Here is a 20382-nt window from a genome sequence, read left to right as displayed (position 1 = left end):
ATCACTGGACCATTTTACATTCCCACCAGCACTGTATGAAGGTTCCAGTTACTCCACATCTTCACCATCACTTATTGTGATCTGTCATTTTGATTACAGTGATTCTAGTGGATGTGAAGAGGTATCACATGAAGGTTTGGTTGAATTTCCCTAATAACTTACGATGCTGAACTTCTTTTCATGTATTTATTGGTCATCTCTGGATCTTTTTTGGAGAAATGTCTGTTCAGGTCTTTAGCATATTTTTGAATTGGGTTATTGTCTTTTTATTATTGAGTTGTAGAATTTTTTTATATTCTACATACTAGCCCCTTATCAGAATCTGATTTTCAAGAAAAAAATCCCATTTGTTATATTTTCCCTTTTTTGATGGTGTCCTTTGAAGCACAACAGTTTTTTATATTTTATGAAGTTCAATTTATCTATTTTTCTTTTATTGCTTGTGATTTTGGTGTTATATAGAAAACCATTGCCTAATCCAAGGTCACAAAGATTTATGCCTAAGCTTTCTTCTTATAGTTGTATAGTTTTAGCTTTTACATTTAGGACATTGTTCCATTGTGAGTTAATTTTTGCGTATGTTGTGAGGTAGGAATCCAACTTCATTCTTTTGCTTCTGGACATTCAGTGTACCAGCACCATTGTTGGAAAGATTATTCTTTCCCCATTGTTCTTGGTCAAATATCAATTGACCACAATCAAGTCTATCTCATTGATTTATATATTTATATTATACCAGTATCACACATGAATATTGTAGCTGTATAATAAGTATTGAGATTGGGAAGCATGAGTCCTATGACTTTGTTCTTTTTTTAAAATATTTTTGGCCTTTCAGGGTCAGTCCCTTAAGCTTTAATATAAATTTGAAGATCAGCTTGTCAATTTCTAGAGCCTTTAAAAAATCTTTTTGTTCAGCTCTCTCTTCCCCATCTTACCTCCTTATATCTGTATCTGCTATCTTTCTCTTTCTCAGCTAATGGATGTATACATGGTCCAATATTCCATATTTATTTACCTAGTCCTAGAGTCTTATTTATACATAGACACACACACACACACACACACATATACACAAATGTGGACACATGCATATATATGCTGAGATGGTCACTGTTTTATTAATATGGGATTATATTATACACACTTTTCTATATCTGATTTTTCTTATTCAGCAATACCTGTGAAAATCCCTTCAAATCACTGACTCACTTTTTTTTAAAGGCAGTGTAATATTCCATGGTGTGTACTACCATAATTTATTCAGCTATTCAGTTACGACTGGGCATATAACTATGAATGTTTTCAGATCTTTGCCATCATGAGCAAAGCTGAAGTATGTTGTTATTGACTGGTGAATTTCTTTCTATGGGATATGTTCCTAGTAGTGGAATTTGTGGGTTAAAAGGTATATGTATTTTAAATTCGAATAGAAATTGCAAGATTGCCTTCTGATAATTCCGTAGCACTTCACATTTCCACCAATGATGCATATTAATACATATTAATACCCTTCCCCCACTTATTCCTGCCAGCAATGTGTCGTGGCCTTTTAAATATTTACTAGTCTGATGGGTGAAAGTAATATCTCATTTTAAATTTGCATATCCTTGAGAAATAATATATTTGAACATCTTTCCATTTGTTTGCCAGCTGCTTATATTTACTCTTATGAATTGTATATTTATATATGTTGCCCCTTTTATTGAATTATTTATATGTTTTATGTCAATTTTTAAGAGCTCATTGAATGTTATATACATTATAAGTTTTCTATCATTTGTGTTATAAATGTTTTTATAGTTGTAAAATTTTTCTGTGACTTACTTTTTGTTATATTGTTTACCATAATGAAATTTTAATTTTTGTTTATTCAAACAAATTTACCTTTTTGTTCTTTACATCTAGGTCTCTAGTTTCTGTTTAAATGTTTTCCCCTGACTCTAGGTAGTACATGTAGTCTCCCAGATTTTCTTGAAAGTTTAAATAATAAATTTATCATTAATCCACTTGAAATTTATTTTATGGTACCAGATGGAGCACTACGTTTCTTTTATTCCAGATGGAGAGCCAGAATTGATTTATCCTATATTAAGCCCTCTTATGACATGTAATCTATTTTCGATGCCTCTATTTTAGCCATCAATCTATGTTTTCTCTTTCTATAGCAGGATTATTTTGACTTGATTACAGTGGTTTGATTCTGTGTTTCTCTAGTAAGACATCTGTCTAGTAAGGCTATTCTTGTTCTCACTTTATTCTTTTCCATACTTTCCTTAGCTATTGTTTAGCATGGCTTATCCATGTAAACTGTAAGATCAATTTGTTCAGTTCCAACAACCCCAGTTGGACTTTTAATTAGAATTGTATTGAATTTATATATTAATTTTTGGAGCACTGTTATTTTCATGATATTTATGTCTTCTCATCCCAAATTTTGACGTAACTTATGTACTTTTTGTTATATGACTTTCCATTTGTTTAGATGCTGTTTTGACTTTTTAATAATAATCTATAGTTATATTCATCTAGAACTTGTGCCTTATTTTTAAATTTATTGATAACTATGTTAAGGTTTCTATTATAAGTGAGAGGATATTTCCATTGGTAGAATTTTTGAAATATATAATCGGGTCATTAGCAAAAAGAAGAGTTTTACCACTTTCATGTTATGTCAGTCATTTCTTTCTTTCTTCTTCTTTTTTTTTTTTTTTTGTACTTAGATCATCTAAGACTAGTCAAAGTCAATATTAAGCAATAATGATTATAGTAGGCCTCTCAATCAGTTTCTGATTTTAAATGAAATAGTTTTGGTGTTTTGCTATTTTTTGAAAAATAATATTTATCATAATTAATTTCCTTTTATTGTTGTTTTACTTAGGGTTGTTATTAGGAATTCTGCTGAATTTTATTAAATGTTTTTTCAGCAGCTATTGATATAATTATATTTTTTGCCTACAGCACTTTGTTGATGTCTCCATTTTATGTTGACAAATTTCTTAATATTTTCAAATGTTCTTGAAAATAAACCCAATAGAGTCCATCTATTTGATAAACTTCTGTATCTATGAGCTTGTGCTTTATTTAGAATTTTTGCATCTATATATTTAGCAATGAAATATATCTATTGTTTGGTTTTCTTTCATATCAGATTTGATTACTAAAGTTATGGCAGTGAGCTTCTTTCTTTTTTCTTTGGCCTATGTGAGTTAAAATCATTTTCAATGTTCTTGGAAGATAAGAAGCACCTCAACACACATACATGAGTCTTAACCACACCTACCATATGGAAATTTCTGAGAGAGAGACCTAGTATTCTGTGCCATTACCAGCACCCCAAGTGATTCTTATCATTAGAGAAGATTGGAGACATGTCTTTTAAAACCTTAAATAAAGATTAGGGTAAAACTCAACTGTGTGTGCCTCTGACCCTTGGGCCTTTTTGATATTGAGTTTTTAAGTGCCTTTCTAATTCTTCTAGGATAATCATCTATTTGAATTTGCTCTTCTTTTTTGGGTTATATGTATTTTGCTAAAAAATTATCATGAAATCTTATGCCATAGATTTGCTTGCTGAATTTTCTTATAATACTTTAAATTGATCCTGTATCCCTGGCTTTATTTCCTTTCTCATTCCAATGAGAAATTCTCTTTTTTGCCTTTGTTCTCTTTTATATTTAATTGGGTTTACAATGGGTTTTGAATCTTTAATAAAAGAAAAAAGCAGAACCACAACAATGGCTATTGAATGCATTTACCCATCTGATAAATGTTTTCATTGTCTGTATTATTGATTTTAATTTGATTTTTATATTTTTATTATTCATTTGTTTCTTCTTTTCTTTTTTCACAAGAGAATACTTGGTTCCTCTCTTTCTTTATATTTTTAATTGAATAATGAAAGCATTTAAGGCTAGAAATTTATCCCTGAGTAATAAACACTTCCTTATGTCCCAAAGGTTGTATTTTTTAATTTTTATAACAAAGTATTGTGTTTAATAGGGACTCCTAAGGCTTTTAGAGAAGCTTTCAGACTTTACTCTTAACAACTTATTGTTTGCTGTGTTGATTCAGAGTGTATGACAAAAGAAGATTTTATTCTGAATGTAAATCAGGAATTCAGATGAACTCTTTCTGGAATTTCAGATGAACTCTTTCTGCAGTTTGTTGAATTTTCATTTCATTTTGATAAGTGATACTCCTGCAGCTTTAAACATTCAATATGTCTGCTTAAGAAGTTTACCAAGATTTCTTGGGTTATCAGATCTCTACTAAGAGCTTAAGCTAAAAAACAAAAACAAAAAAATTCTTTTTCTCAAAAAAATTAGAAAATTTAATCAGCAATATATGAAGTGTAGAAATGCTAATGGAAGTGAAAGTTTATAAAAATTATTCAAACTGTATGCTATGAAATTATTGAATCTAATGATTTTGTAGCCGCTTGTAAGGCACTGTTGACTTCCTTCTAAAATGGAAGGCTATCAGCAATAACTTTAGTTCCATGATCCATCTGATGGCCAAAAGCAGTACTTGTAAAGATGTAAGTGCTTTGGGCGTACTCTCCAAATAGGGAACTTCTGTTGTTGGCAGCTCTGACAGAAGTCTCTCAGTCTTGCCTTCTCTTTGAAAGCTTTTAGGTCTATCTTGAGTATCCTTGCTTCAGGCTTACAGGAGGTGGGGACTGGGGGGATGTTTTCAAGACCTTGGGCCTAGCAGATAAAGTGTGATCTTTACTAACTGGGTGAAGTTGGAGAAGAAGCAGAATAAATTGATTTTATTTTGGTTTGAAATTAGGGCCCTGCCTTGCAAGGGAAGTTTAGATAAATCCAGTGCCATCTTTGTCCATTAAGATCATAGAGATCTTCACTAATCCATCTTCCCAAAGCTAACTCTGTAACCCAGAGATGTTTCAGACAGTTATCTGATATAATAAGAATACATAGATTCAAATGGAATTCAAATTATTTAGTTCAGAACTATCTTATTTAATAAGGACTTCTTGAAAGAGAGATTTTGTTTTGTATAATCTATGTAAGAATGGAAAATGTAGAATAATGATATGACAGGTTGGCCACTCTAACTTAAGAAATGAGAAATAAAAATTGCTATGAAAGGAACTTTCTTAGACTTAACTGACAAACCAGACAGGATCTGTCACAATGAATATTTAGAGTACAGTAGTCCCCTCTTATCTGCAGTTTTATTTTCTGCCATCTCAGTTACCTGTAGTCAACTGCAGTTTGAAAATATTAAGCAGAAAATTCTAGAAATAAACAGCTTTAAATAGTATACAATGCTGAGTAGTGTGATGAAACCTCCTGCCATCCCACTCCCTCCATCCTGATAAATGAATCATCTCTATGTCTAGCATATCCATGCTGTATATGCTACCTGACCCTTAGCCACTTGGTAGCTATGTTGGTTATCAAATCAAAAAAACATAGTACATATAGAGAGAGTTTAGTACCATCTGTGATTTTGGGAATCCAATGGAGACCTTGGAAGGTATCCCCCATGGATTAGAGGGGATTACTATAATCTGGTGTGTAACAGTCAAACAATGGTTGTTGAGAAACATTTCAACTTTAAAGTAAACTTTTCTAGTATGGGCTTTCTCCTTAACCAAGAGGAATTCAGATTTGATAAGGAGACTGTTTCCTGACTACTTTTATAGGCCCAGAATTTAGAATCTCTCATTGAGTTCTGAATAAACATTGCTACTATGTTTCTAGAGGAATTAATTTGTTGTAGGGACACATAGGTGAGAGAGAGGTTGAGGAGCCAGAGGGTACCTGGAAGGCTATTTCCAGCACCAATCAGGAATTATTAACAACTCCTCTTGGGACCAGAGTGGGAGTAATTGCAATGATAACCCCAAAGGGTTCTGATTTTACCAGAACATCGTGAATTATAAGGATAAGAAAGTTGTACACTCGCCTCAATAGCAAGCCAAGATTGAATGCATACTTAGGAAGATGCTTTACTCACAAAAAGTCTTGAGCTAAAGTTAAATAACTTTTGGATTAAAAGTAGAGACTCCAACTTGACCATCTTCATTTCTGAATAATGCATTTTCTCCATTGATTCATGAACCCTACCTGGGACTTTGGGCTGACAAGTTAGGCTATTTACTACACTGCAGCTGTAATTTGGGAACTTGATGGTTCTGTGGTCTCTAGGTCAGAAAGGAGATGAATGGGGACCTTCTCTCTCTCAATGCATTATTAGATGGCTTTTAGGCTATAAAATGCAAGAAAAAGACTGCATTATTTAATGCAGTCTCTCTGAGAGCTTTTGGAGAAGCTTTTGGGCCTTGCTGTTAGCTGTAATTTGTTACAGTGAGACAGTACCTGGTTCTTTTTTTTTTTTTTTTTTTTTTTTTTGAGACGGAGTTTCACTCTTGTTGCCCAGGCTGGAGTGCAGTGGCACGATCTCGGCTCACCGCAACCTCCGCCTCCTGGGTTCAGGCAATTCTCCACCTCAGCCTCCTGAGTAGCTGGGATTACAGGCATGCGCCACCATGCCCAGCTGATTTTTTGTATTTTTAGTAGAGACGGGGTTTCACTATGTTGACCAGGATGGTCTCGATCTCTTGACCTCGTGATCCACCCACCTCGGCCTCCCAAAGTGCTGGGATTACAGGCGTGAGCCACCGTGCCCGGCCAGTACCTGGTTCTTCAGTCACCAATATGTGAATCTCATTCCCCCATCTCCTTCCCTCCAAAACAATAAAGCAGCAAAGGTTGGCAAGATGTCTGGATTGATGTATAAGGACAGGAAGATTTGTTTGACCAATAGCACCTTTTGTCTGAGAGTTGAAAGAAAATGATGAGGAGTGGTTAGAAGTTGAACAATTGAGAGATAACTAAGCATTTAGAACTTATCTTGGTTACGTCATGTAAAGGATAGAGTGTATATATCCTTGTACATACCATGAGGTCTGCATGATAGACATCCTAACCTATTTCAAACATGCTGAAATTTGTGCCATTGACCTTACCTGATTGTCTTTTGGGAACAAGGTCTGTAGGACCTGGAGTCAGGACCCGGAAAATAGCTTTTTTGTTTTTTGTTTTTTGTTTTTTGTTTTTCTCTTTTGTAATGGGATCTCTCTGTGTTGCCCAGGCTGGAGTGCAGAATGAAATCATAGCCCACTGCAGTTTCAAACTCCTGAGTTCAATTTATCCTCCCACCTCAGCCTCCTGATTGCCTGGGACTACAGGCGATTACCACCATGCCCAGCTAACTTTTTTAAACAAAATTTGTAGAGATGGGTCTCACTGTGTTGCCCAGGCTAGCCTTGAAGCTGGCCTTAAGTGATCCTCTTGCCTCACCCTCCCAAGTAGCTGAAATTACAGGCATGAGTCACTGCGCCTGGTGATATTTTTAATACTAGAGAAATAAGTGTATTCATAATGGCTTCAACTCTGGGAGAGGAACTCCCTGACTCAGAAAGCGTGAGTTTCAGCCATGTTCAAGGTGATATGTGGCCTCTACCCAAAAATGGCTGATGAGCTAGGGACACATTCCAAGGACACTCCACATGCCACCCTATTCTAGATACAGTCTCATTCTTATGCTCTAATTCTGATGTCCCAGGCATCATAAATGACCACTTAAGTCTTTTGCTCTTATTAGTCAGCCTAACCCTAATTGTACCCCTACCCCTACCCTTTCCTGGGCATGACCCAGATGAATCTTCTAGGTGCATCTTTCCCCCCTGCCAAAATTCAGTTTCAAATCTGGACCTTTGCCCTTCACTGCATCACTTCCCCTCCCTCGGCCCTCCCTAACCTGGTCTTTAGCCTTTTCACAGCTGGTACCTATGGAGACAAGCTGATCCAAGCACTCAGTGTCCTGCCTCAGAAGCAGAACCAATTTATTTGGGATTCATGGAATAAAGAAAAAAGCAAGAGTCATTCTTTTCCTCAATCCTTGGTCATAAGATCAGTGTTGCTAGTGGTAGAAGCTCCTTTTGAACTGTGGCCAGGCTCTGTTGGATACTTGGTTAGGGGTAAACAGGAGCAGCTAGTAGGAGCTCAGGGCATCCTCCTAACTGGAAGATGTACGACAAGCAAGGTAGTGCCTGCCTGTGACTAGAGGATGGGCCTCTTCATAGTCCTTTTCCCTGTCTTTTGTCTTCAGAGTTGATCTGCTTATTACACATTCACTTTTCCAGAGTTCGCTATCTTAGAAGCAAGGATTCATTTTTAATTGGTTTGTTTACTTCGAAGTCCCACTCATTAGAGGCAGTGTTACACTTGTGTTTGGCTGAACTCCTTTCTGTTGCTTTGTTTAGTACCACTAATGTGTACTAACATTAAAATGAAACAAGTTTTGCAGCTAGCATCTGCTGACAAATATAATTTATTTATTTCAAACTGTATATTCCAAATTTAAACATATTCAATGCTTTTGAACATCCAAACATATAGCTTAGGATAAAGGAAAATATAACATCTGTTTCTGGAGCTGAAGCACAACCACTGCTAGATATTTTGGGAAGACTTTTGGTCCAGTTCAAGGTGATTCTCCTAGATGTGGTGGCCTCCCATCTAAAAGCAGAGACTGCCCCAGTTTGGATTTGGCATAATTAAACTGCATGGGTATTTACTTCCTTTTTATCCCAGTATTGATTTTTTACGCTACCTTATTGGCTTTCTTGGATATGTTCTTTGCCAATAGCTGCTTCTAATCTATTTTGATAGTAAAAGACAAGTTTTAATATCAAGATAAGTGGCATGGTTTTGATATCCTCTAAGCACAGCATGCTCCCTTCACAGTTTACTGCAGCACAATTCAGTGACTCTCCAATGGAGTCTTTTTCTCTCACTTTCTCTCCCACTCTCTCTCATTGATGTTGACAGGACGCCCAGTGTATGTGTCCCTTTAAATGCTCTCAGCGTTTACAATTCATGCGTGCATTTGTGATTCAGCACAATCCTAAGTGATGATGAGCAAATCAGAATCAGATAATCTCTAAAATAACACCAACTGGAAAACTCTGAAACCGTTAAATTATATGATTTCCTAAGTCATTTCACTGCCATAGTTTTAAAATAAATGATTGGTAGTTTGATGATTCACAAAAGCTTGATGATTCAATGAGTGGTCTGTCTCAATTAGAGACAATTTTTACCATATAATGAGCATTTCTGTGGGGGATTTTTGCACAAAGTCATATGTCTTATGTCTAAGATGAAAATGCCTTTTTTCTGTTTTAACTGTGCTTTCATTTCTTATGATAGTCTAAAATCACATGCTAGCATGTTTTCTTCAGATTATCAGTTATATCTTTAGTTATGATCAAATAATATTTGTGAAAGAAGTTAAATATTTTAAAGTATCACACAAAGTATTGAATTTCCATGAAATACTTCATTTTTAAAAATTGGTTTTGGTCAGAATGGAAAGGGTGTGTATATCCCATTTAGTTAGTCATTTGTAATACTTTTAAAATAATAATTTGATACCTAGTTATTTTTTTCATTCTAAAAGCATAAAATAAGTTGTAATTCCAGAATGCCATGATTTGGCCAACACTGATGACTTAAACTAAAAAAGAGGACCAAGGAGGTAGTTGGCAAAATAAAAATAATTCTGTGCTAGGGAGTCAAGATCCCTGGGCTAAAGTCCTTGACACTGCTTATTTCTGGTTGTGCATCCAATAATTAAACTTTGTGGTCTAAGCTTATTTACCGGTAAAAGGAGGGAAAAGGGATAATTAATTTCCGAGTCACTTCCAACTCTATGTTTCCATGACTAAAATTGAGGGGCATTTAATTTCCTTCTAGTCTTTGCAGATTGTGCATGCCATTTTATTGCTTAAAGTATCTGCAGAATTGAACCTAAGAATAGGGAACATATTAATATCTCATGTACCAACAGCTGCAAATGCTGATTGCAGAGCATCTTCTTCTGTCCCATCAGTTCATATCTGCCTGGCATGTGAGTTGCAGTAATACCCTATCCTGGGTACCCTGCTCCCCAGCCTCCCTTCTTCTCAGCCTACCTCCAACTCAGCCTGCCTCCCTGTCCTTTCTCAACAGGAGCATTAGTACCTTGGCTCTCCAAGGATTAGACTGGATGGCGCCATATCCACCAGGGATGGGCCACTTTGTCCTGGTCCGTGATGATCCCCACCTCCTTTGAGGTCTGGTCATTGCCCTCTTTCCCAGCCCTCTCTTACATGGGTATCAGGCATCAGGTATAGGCTGAGTCCCTAAGAAAGGACTTAGCACATGTTGCCAAAACAACTCTGTGCACCAAACTCAGTCTACCCAGCATGGACTGTAGCTTCTATTCCCAAAACAAAATCACAGAAAAGGAAATCGTGTATTTCCCAACCACAGGGCTCTGTTCACTTAGAGAAGTTAATTGGTTTTTGGAAAAAAAAACAACTTGGCTTAGTGAGACTTTTTGTTCTCATAAAATCTAACCACTCGTTCAGGATGCAAAGTTTGACATCAAAAGAAGGGGACATTTAGATTTTTTAAAAAATTCTGAGAAAGGTAAGTAGAAACAGTGAAGGACAGATTAAGAGTCTTATGGATGTAAAACAAATAGGAGAGATTATGTTTTGAAAGTGAAGGAAATTGTACTGTCACTTGACTGAAACCAAATAAAACAGTCTGACAAGCATTTATTGGTACTACCTGTGTACCAGGACCTGTACTAAAAATTAGAGATATGAACTAGTCACAGTCTCTGTCCTCAGTAAGTTTATAAGCTAATAGAAGAAATGTACACTAGGCATCATTTAAATAAAATGTAGTCAACTCTGTAACAGCAGAGAATTTCACGGAAACATGAAGTCTGGGGTGGAAAAAAGAACACCCCAGAATGAGAAAAAAGAAGAGCATACGCCAGAACTGAGACATGAAAATAACCAAATAACGTGCGATGCATGGGAACCTATGAGGAGTTTGGCTGGCTGAAATATGTCAAAGAAAACTGGCTGGAAATGGCAATGGACAGGCAGTCAGGCACAGGAAGATGTGGCACCTTCCTTCTCATGCCTTGGTAGGAAGCTGGAGCTTTATTACTAGGGTAATAGGGGCCACTGAAAGATTTTAACTGAGACATAGGATAATGTGATTTGCCTGTTAGAAAAGTCACTCTGACACCCATGTGGAAGACAGATTGGTGAGTGGCAAGACCAGAGGCAAGGAGACTGGCCAAGAAGAGGATCATGCCAGGGGCAAACTGTGTGTTAATCATGCTTTGGAGTCTAGGTATGACCGACCATCACCTTGATAGATAAATATGCAACTAAGTGCAAGCAGTTCACCTGGTAGTTGTTTTAATATCCAAAGAAGGTATGCTTGTGCTCAGAAAGGATAATTTACAGTTGTTTTTATTTAAATAATTCAATATATGTACTAGTGATTTTGAACCATGTATCTATAGATTTTTTCTTAAGCTTAAAAATTCTGCTCACTCATCATTTTATTCAGTTTGTGAATCCAGCAGTTTTTGTATAAGAATATAAAAAAACCTTTCTGTTAGTTGTGCTTTGTCATTTAACTCATAAATATAACTTTATATTGCCCTAAAGAAACATAAGTAAATTTTCTTTAACACTTCAACTTATATAAAGGTTTAGTACATCTCAGTCTGTCAAACACTCCAAATGAAGGACAGAGGTTTATAAAGACTGATAAGTGCTTTCTAAATTTTCTAATAATTTACCAAATTTTCTTATGTACTTAAACTTAGTGTATAAGAAGATCTAATAATTCAAAATTATAAATGTAGTAAATCAAGTTATCTTTTACATTTGAATGCGGTTTGCAATCAAAATATGTTCTGCTTTTCAAATTAAAAGTCAGAAGTGTAATATCAAATAAGTATTTAAATTTAAGTCACAAGACTAATTGTCAGATGATTTACTATGTCACTAATATGATCTTTACTATGTCTCACATATTGTCTTAACAGTTTTAGATATTTAAGAGTAAACACATTGATTATTCCAAGATTACATACCTTATTCATAAATCTAACAAAAAAGCTTAGTTTGCTAGGCCTGCTGTAACAAACTACCACACACTTGGTGGCTTAAACCACAGAAATTTATTGTTGACAGCGCAAGAGGCTCAAATTCTGAGATTAGGATGTGAACAGGGTTTGCTTCTCCCGAGGGTTGTGAGGAAGAATCTGCTCAATGCTCTGCTCCTAGTTTCTGGTGCTTCCCCAGTAATCATTGGTATTCTTGTATTGCAGATGCATATCCCCATCTCCACCTAAATTTGTCTTCACATTGTGTTCTCCTTGTGTGTGTCTGTCTTTTCACATGATCTTTTAAACAGACACCAGTATAGTAGATTAAGAGTCCACCCTACTCCAGTATGACCTCATCTTAACTGTTTACATTTGCAATGACCGTATTTCCAAATAAGACCTCATTCTGCGTACTGGGGGTTAGGACTTCAACATATGAATCTGAGGGGGGCGCAATTCAACCCACAATAGATACTACAAATTTCATTTACTTCAGTGCCTCTATTCTTATTTTTATATTTTCCTAGGATTATGAGCTGACACTGAAAGTTCAGGACCATTCTTTGGGGACAAAGAATGTTGAGACTTTGTCCAGAATCTAGATCCTGCATTTCTCTGGGACAAGGTTTCTCAACCTCAGTATTATTTACATTTGGGTCCAGTAATTCTTGTGGGGTTTCTCCTGTGCGGTGTAGGATGTTTAGCAGCACCCTTGACCTCTTCTCCGTAGATGCCAGTAGCACTCCAACCCCATTTGTAACAACCAATAATGTCTCCAAACATTGCCAATGTCTGTGGTGGCAGAGTTGTTACTCCTTCTCCCACATTGAGAACCACTGTTTTAAGGTCATTTAATCCAAGCCATAGATCTGGATCTATTCTCATCAGATCCAGATGGGGAAGCCCAAGCTGCACCTTTCAGCTGATATTTAGTTGTGTAACCTGGTGTATCATACATTTCTCTGGGCATATTTCAGATGTTACTCCTACTCAATTTTCATTATAACCTCTCTGAACAATTTTTCTGCAGGTTTGGATAGGTAGGATTTGTAGATGCAACTCTATATACAGCCAAGTCTCTTCACTGTTTTACTGGATTCAACCAATCCCTTACACTTTATGATGGAATTCTGCATCATTTTATTATATAATTCCAAGTTCATAGGCCAGTCTTATACTCATTATGTTGGTAACATCCTTATCTAGGATAAAAAACACATTTAACAACTTTTATTTAAGTTCAGAGTACCTGTGCAGGTTTGTTTGCGTAGGTAAAAGTGTGTCTTGGGGCTTTGTTGTACAGATTATTTCATCACCCAGGTATTAAGCCTAGTACCCAGTGTTTTTCCTGACCCTCTCCCTCCTACCCTGTGCCAGGCCTCCTACCCTCCACCCTCCAATAGGCCCCAGTGTGTGTTGTTCCCCTCTGTGTGTTCATGCGTTCTGATCATTTAGCTCTCACATGTAAGTGAAAACCTGCAGTATTTGGTTTTCTGTTCCTCCATTATTTTGCTAAGGAGAATGGCCCCTAGTCCATCCATGTCCCTGCAAAGGACATGATCCTGTTCCTTTTTTGTGGCTACATAGTATTCCATAGTGTATATATACCACATTTTCTTTATCCAATGTATCATTGATGGGCATTTAGGTTGATTCCATGTCTTCACTATTGTGAATGGTGCTGCAATGAGCAGATGTGTGCATGTCTTTATAATAGAACAAATTATATTTATTTTGGTATACATACCCAGTAATGGAATTTCTGGATCAAATAGTATTTCTGTCTTTTGGTCTTTGAGGAATCACCACGCTGTATCCTACTATGGTTGAACTAATTCAGACTTCCACCAACAGTGTAGAAGTGTTCCTTTTTCTCCATGACCTCACCAGCATCTGTTATTTTTTGACTTTTTAATAATAGCTATCCTGATTGATGTGAGATGGTATCTCACTGTGGTTTTGATTTGCATTTCTCTAATGGTCAGTGACATTGAGCTTTTTTTCATATGATTGTTAGCTGTACATATGTCTTCTTTTGAGAAGTGTCTGTTTATATCCTTTGCCCACTTTTAAATTGTTCAGAGAGGTTATAATGAAAATTGAGTAGGAGTAACACCTGAAATATGCCCAGGGAAATGTATGATACACCAGATGACACAACTAAATATCAGCTGAAAGGTACTTTTTAATAGGTTGTTGTTGTTGTTTTTCCTAAGGTGCATAGTTTCCTCAAGAAATATATAGTACAATGTCAGATGCTGTATGAATTTTTCCACCTGAAAGCCATGAAAGCCCATACTGGTTGCTTCATTGCAAGTTATACATATTACAAATGGTAAATCCTTAACAGAATTTTCTTACAAAAATTATTTACATCTAGTCAATCAGCATATGTATTGTTCCACTTCTGAAATACACCTTATATCCATTTACTTCTTTCCATGTCTACCATTTACTGTTAAATCCAAGCCACTGTCATCTCTCACCTAGACCACTGCAGTAGTGTCCTGAGTTTTCCATCTTGCCCCAATCCACTCAGTTTCACAGGATAACCAGACTCATCGATTTAAAATATAAAAGATAATTTTGCTTCCTGCTCTGAAATCTCTGGTAGCTTTCTATGGCAATTAGCACAAAATCAAACCAAAGCTTTTTTTTTTTTTTTTTTTTTTTTTTTTTTGCAGCCGAGTCTCACTCTGTCACTAGGCTGGAGTTCAGTGATGCAATCTCGGCTCACTGCAGCCCCTGCCTCCTGGGTTCAAGAGATTCTCCTGCCTCAGCCTCCTGAGTAGCTGGGATTACAGGTGAATGCCACCATGCTCAGCTAATTTTTGTATTTTTAGTACAAAAATGTAGTAATTTTTATACTAAATTCACTATGTTGGCCAGTCTGGTCTCAAACTCCTGACCTCAAGTGATCCGCCCACCCTGGCCTTCCAAAGTGCTGGGATTATAGGCGTGAGCCACAATGCCCAGCTCTAAGCTCTTTCTGTTAGCCCAGGGAGCCTCGGTGGTCTTGCCCAGGCTTACCTCTCTGAATTCTTACTGTACTATTGTTCCTCCTCATGCTCCAGCCGTCGTGGGTCTTCCTTCTTTCCTGTAGGAAGGACTTTACTTTTGTTGTCCTCTGCCTAGAATAGTCTGATTCAAGTTCATGTCTGGCGCCTTCCTGTCATTCAGGCTTCAGCTTCACCATTGCTTCCTCTGAGGGCACCCTTCCCTGACCTGACTGAAAAAGCCTGCTCATCCTTTCCCAGGAACGTTCCACTTTATTAAATAAGCACTTCTTAGCTCTATTTTCTTCATAACCCTTGTAATATTTTTCTGAACATATCATGTTTATTTATTTGCTTATTTTCTTACTGTCTGCCTCCCCACAGCCTGAACACCCCAAGGAAACCAGTATCTTCAGTCTGTCTGCTGCTGAATTACCTGTGACTAGAACAGTGCCTGCCATAAAATATATGTTAATTAAATCAATAAATAAATATCCCACATATATATTAATTCAACAAATATATTTGTTGTTTATATATTTGTTAAATATATATTTATGTGTAGTATGTATGAGTAAGTGCATATCCTTGAAGATGTTTTTTTCACATCCAGCTTTTATCTTGACTTGGAATATGAGAGAGGATGGAATAATCACTTTATTAAGTATAGAATCTGGGCTGGAATAGATGCAGCAACTTGTAAAAACAATAAAGAATTTTGTCTCTTTCCTGTACTTCAGTGCACCACGAACATAGTTGAAGAGCTAGGATTACCATAGACTCCTTGACATATGCCTTCAGTGTCTCCAAAAAGAATCATATGTATGTGTATACATGTTTCTGAATGTAATTTGATGTACCTTATTTAGGAATGTATAGGAAAGAAGTAATAACTACTATAAACTCTACACTGTCATCCAGACTTCTTATGTGGCCTGGCACAGTGGTTTATACTTATAGTGCCAGCACTTTGAGAGTCCAGTGTGGACAGATCGCTTGAGCCCAGGAGTTCAAGACCAGCCTGGGCAACATGACAAGACACTGTCTCTACAAATTTATATTTAAAAAAAAATTAGCTGGGCATGGTGGCATGCAACTGTAGTCCCAGCTACACAAGGGGCTTAGGTGAGAGGATCACTTGAGCCCAGGAGGCAGAGGTTGCAGTGAGCTGAGACAGTGCCACTGCACTTTAGCCTGAGCAAGTGAGCCATTGATTAAAAAAAAAAAAACAAAAAAGTCTTATGCTTATACATAAACCACGCATATCCTTTGATTTGGGTGCTGGGATCTTTTGATTTTTCTTTCTTAACTCTCCTTTATTCACACATATAGCCTCACTTTTAAGATGGCCTCAATAAAAATCCATATGGTAACAACCACACTAAGTTCTGAAGTTAAATTCTGCATGGATAGATTTATCTATTGAGAACAGCTTCTTATTTTTATTTTTTATAGATATTTGCATTTATAAAATATTTTTAAGCACTTACTGGGTAACAGGCACTATGCTAACCTCTGAGGTTAAAATAATGAATAAGGCCAAGCCTACTTGGATCTCAGTGTGGCATCATCATAGTCTGTGGATAGATATGATAGAGACTGAGGGTTCTCTCCCATTCTGTTCCCAGCCATAGTCACTGCTTGGCTGTACTCAAGGGAAAAATGATGCTAATGTTTCTGTGGTGTGTTTCAGCAACTTGGAAGTATATACAGCATACTCACTGCAATCTTGAATGTTGGCAACATTGAATTTTCTTCTGTAGCAACTGAACACCAGATTGACAAGAGCCACATTTCTAATCATACAGCCCTGGAGAACTGTAAGTTTTATTATCTTCTATTGAAAACTGAACTCTTTCAAAGTCTTATGACATACCATAAGTATCACATAAGGATCATTTCAAGCAATTGTGCTAACATAGAATCCTTAAAAAAAATACTCAGATTTAATTTGTGTAAAATTAAATTTTAGAAGTCCACTACTTAAAACATCTTCATGCCTACAAATTAACTAATTACTTAGAAAATGTTTCTAAAGATTAGGCTTTTATGACTATTTTGGGAGCTATTTATATTTTGATATAAAAGCACATATAGTTAACATTAAGTAAACTGATCTGAAAAAGAATTATAAGTTTTTGTCCTGTAGATTTAGCATCTATATCATTTCACAAGTAATAAAGGCCTGTATGTTTTCATACTAGATATATTTTATACCCATTCATCCTGGGTTGATTAATTTTGCAATCATTTTCTACACAAGAGAAGCACATCATAGTATTTGCTTCAAATCAAGTTTTTTCTTAATAGTAGAGTTTTATCAATTATTCCAGTAGTTTAATGTTTTCCATTAATATCTTCAAGAGCATAGCTTTTTTCTGTTTAGTATTGGCTAGTATGCTCTGTTATTTTATTTTGTTTTATTTTATTTTATTTTTTTTTGAGACGGAATCGTGCTTTGTCACCCAGGCTGGAGTGCAGTGGTGCGCTGTCAGCTCACTGCAACCTCCACCTCCCAGGTTCAAGCAATTCTCCTGCCTCAGACTCCTGAGTAGCTGGGACTACAGGCGCATACCACCATGCCCGGCTAATTTTTTGTATTTTTAGTGGAGTCAGGGTTTCACTGTGTTAGCCAGGATGGTCTCCATCTCCCAACCTCATGATCCGCCCGCCTTGGCTTTCCAAAGTGTTAGGATTACAGGCGTGAGCCACCACACCCAGCATTTTATTTTTAATATTGGCACATGCTTTCATAATTCCATATTTGCTGTTTCATTTAAAATAACAAATGAAGAATCAGGCTGGGTGCAGTGGCTCACAGTTGTAATCCCAGGACTTTGGGAGGCCAAGGCTGGTAGATCACCTGTGGTCAGGAGTTCAAGACCAACCTGGCCAACATGGCAAAACCTCGTGTCTACTAAAAATACAAAAATTAGCCAAGGATGGTAACATGCATCTGTAGTCTCAGCTACTTGAGAGGGGAGGCTGAGGCAAGAGAATCACTTGAACCTGGAGGCAGAGGTTGCAGTGAGCTAAGATCATGCCACTATACTCCAGCCTGGGTAATGGAGCAAGACTTTGTCTCAAAAAAAAAATGGAGAATCATAATAAAACTTTCTATTTATATACTTTTTTCTGATTTATACTTAAGAACAGGATGAGATGGGGTAGTTTTAGGAGGCTACATACCACATTATCCTTGTCTGGACCTGTCCCCAAGATACCTATAAACTCTACCCCACTGAGTCTTTGGAACCAGTGTGGTAATACAGTAGCATAAGTGTCTGGAGTTGGCATGTAGTGACTGGCATGTGCCTGGAAACCTTGAGGAAACATGTTTGAATTTTCCATATATAAAAAATTTTAATTGACATGTATGATATTAATATATCAGAAGTAGAAGGAATAATCTGACAACTCTATTGATAAGATTTAAATCTCACCATCTGATCATATTTAGAAGAGCTAGCAGCAGCCAATGGAATGAGTTGCAATTGAGATAGGTTGTAGATAAGGGTATACCTAGAAACAATCAAACCAAAAAATGATTTTGATGAGTCAGAACCTATTTGTGCATAACAGAAGACAGTCAGGTAGGTTATAAAAAGTTGATATTAATATGAATATCATTAAAATTAAATAAAATACTTTCTGGAAAACCACTCATGGAAAGTAGAAATTTTATTAATTTACATTAAAATGATTTCTAATTCAAAGTTACAAGGAATTATGTCCAAACCAAAACTGCATTTCCATATGGTCTTACAGGTACCTTCTTTCAGCTAAGCACCAGGTCTGACCATTTTATCCCATAAATATCTCTCAAATCTGACCACTTCTCTTTACCACCATTGTCGGCATTCTCATCAGAAACAACATCACTTCTCACCTGAACTAAGTAACCTCCCAGTTGATCATTTCGCATCAAGAATTGATTTTTTTCCAGGCCATTCTCCACAATTCTTTCAGAAACCACATAACCCAGTATCAGTGGGTTCTCTCAGTCTCCCCCTTTCCCTTTCCATCTTCACCTCCACCTCCCTCTCTCTCTCCTTCTGCTCCTCCTCATCCTTCTCCTTTTATCTTCCTGCTTAAATTTCTTGATTAGCTTGCCATTCTTTCTGGATAAAGACCATCAGGACTAGTGCTTTGTTTTAGAAAGTATTGTACTGAGCAATATATCCCCAGGTAAAATGCCTAGTATGTAGTAGACAATAAATGTATGTCAAATAAATAAACAATGTAGAAACAGAAATGAACATACAGATCAGTGGGAGACACTGCTCAGAAACAGATCCAAGGTATATTACCAAAGATGACATATACAAATCACTAGGGAATCAGTATTGCAGGGAACTGGCTAGCCATCTGGGGGAGGAGGAATTTGAATCATTCTCATATACTGTATACCATAATGAATTCCAAACATACATAAATTCAAATGTAAAAAAAATCATTAAAGAGACTGAAATGGGTTTATATAATATTGAGGGGAGAAAGGACTTGAAGGAGTTTATGTGTAGAAAATCAAAAGCAGAAATGATTTTCTTTAAAAAAAAATGGGTATTTGGCTACATAAAAATTAAAACTTTCATACTGAAAAAAGAAAACATAAATAAAATTAAAGTACAATTTTGAAACTGAGGGAAAATATTTGCAACATATATAGCAAATCATTTCTTTAAGCTATGAAGAGGTTCATATAAATTGATCAGGAAAAGATGAACATATCAATGAAAATACTGCAATTTTCAAACTAAGAAACAAATTATCAATAAAAATATGAAAGAATAAAGTACTCAGCTTCACTAGGAATCAATTACAAGTAAGTAAAAAGCAAACATTTTGTCCTATCAAATTGACTATTTTAAAAAATGATAGTCTCTGGTATCCATAAAATTGAATTGAAATTATTGGTGTTTTATTTGGCTGAGAGAAGTGTAATTGGCTCAGAGTTTTTGAAAAGCAGTTAAATCATATATATCAAAAACTTTATTGAGTCCAGGAGGTCAAGACCAGCCTGGGCAATATCGTAAAACCTCATCTCTACCAAATAATAATAATAATAGTAATTAGCCAGGCAGGTTGTCACACACCTGTGGTCCCAGCTGCATGGGAGGCTGAGGTGGGAGAATCTCTTAAGCCCAGGAGTTTGAGGCTGTAGGGAGCCAAATTGTGCTGCAGCACACTAGCCTGGGTGACAGAGCAAGACTTTGTCTTAAAAAAAAAAAATCTTTTACATATTTACATATTTTTGAAAAATTGCTGAATTTAGGTAGCCTATGTTAAGAAAATAGTAGAAAATATGAACACAGATTTGTGCTTAAAATATTTATCCTGGCCTTTTTTTTTTTTTTTTTTTTTTTTTTTTTTTTTTTTTTTT

The 20382-nt window shown here is 36.2% G+C and overlaps 1 protein-coding gene across 1 annotated transcript in view; it reads left to right on the top strand.

Moving 5' to 3' along the window:
• Positions 1-20382, top strand: part of MYO3A (myosin IIIA) — a 242248-nt gene that overhangs the window by 135420 nt on the left and 86446 nt on the right. Inside the window, exon 15 of the mRNA XM_032244076.1 lies at positions 16693-16819. Within this exon, the coding sequence (XP_032099967.1) occupies positions 16693-16819 (127 nt within the window). The remainder of the gene's footprint in view (positions 1-16692; positions 16820-20382) is intronic.

This window comes from Sapajus apella, unplaced genomic scaffold (assembly GCF_009761245.1).
Source record: "Sapajus apella isolate SASKATOON/1434 unplaced genomic scaffold, GSC_monkey_1.0 scaffold53, whole genome shotgun sequence".
In the NCBI taxonomy this organism is placed as follows: Eukaryota; Metazoa; Chordata; class Mammalia; order Primates; family Cebidae; genus Sapajus; species Sapajus apella.
Note: the sequence above shows the minus strand (reverse complement) of the source record. Positions and strands in the feature narration are given on the sequence as shown.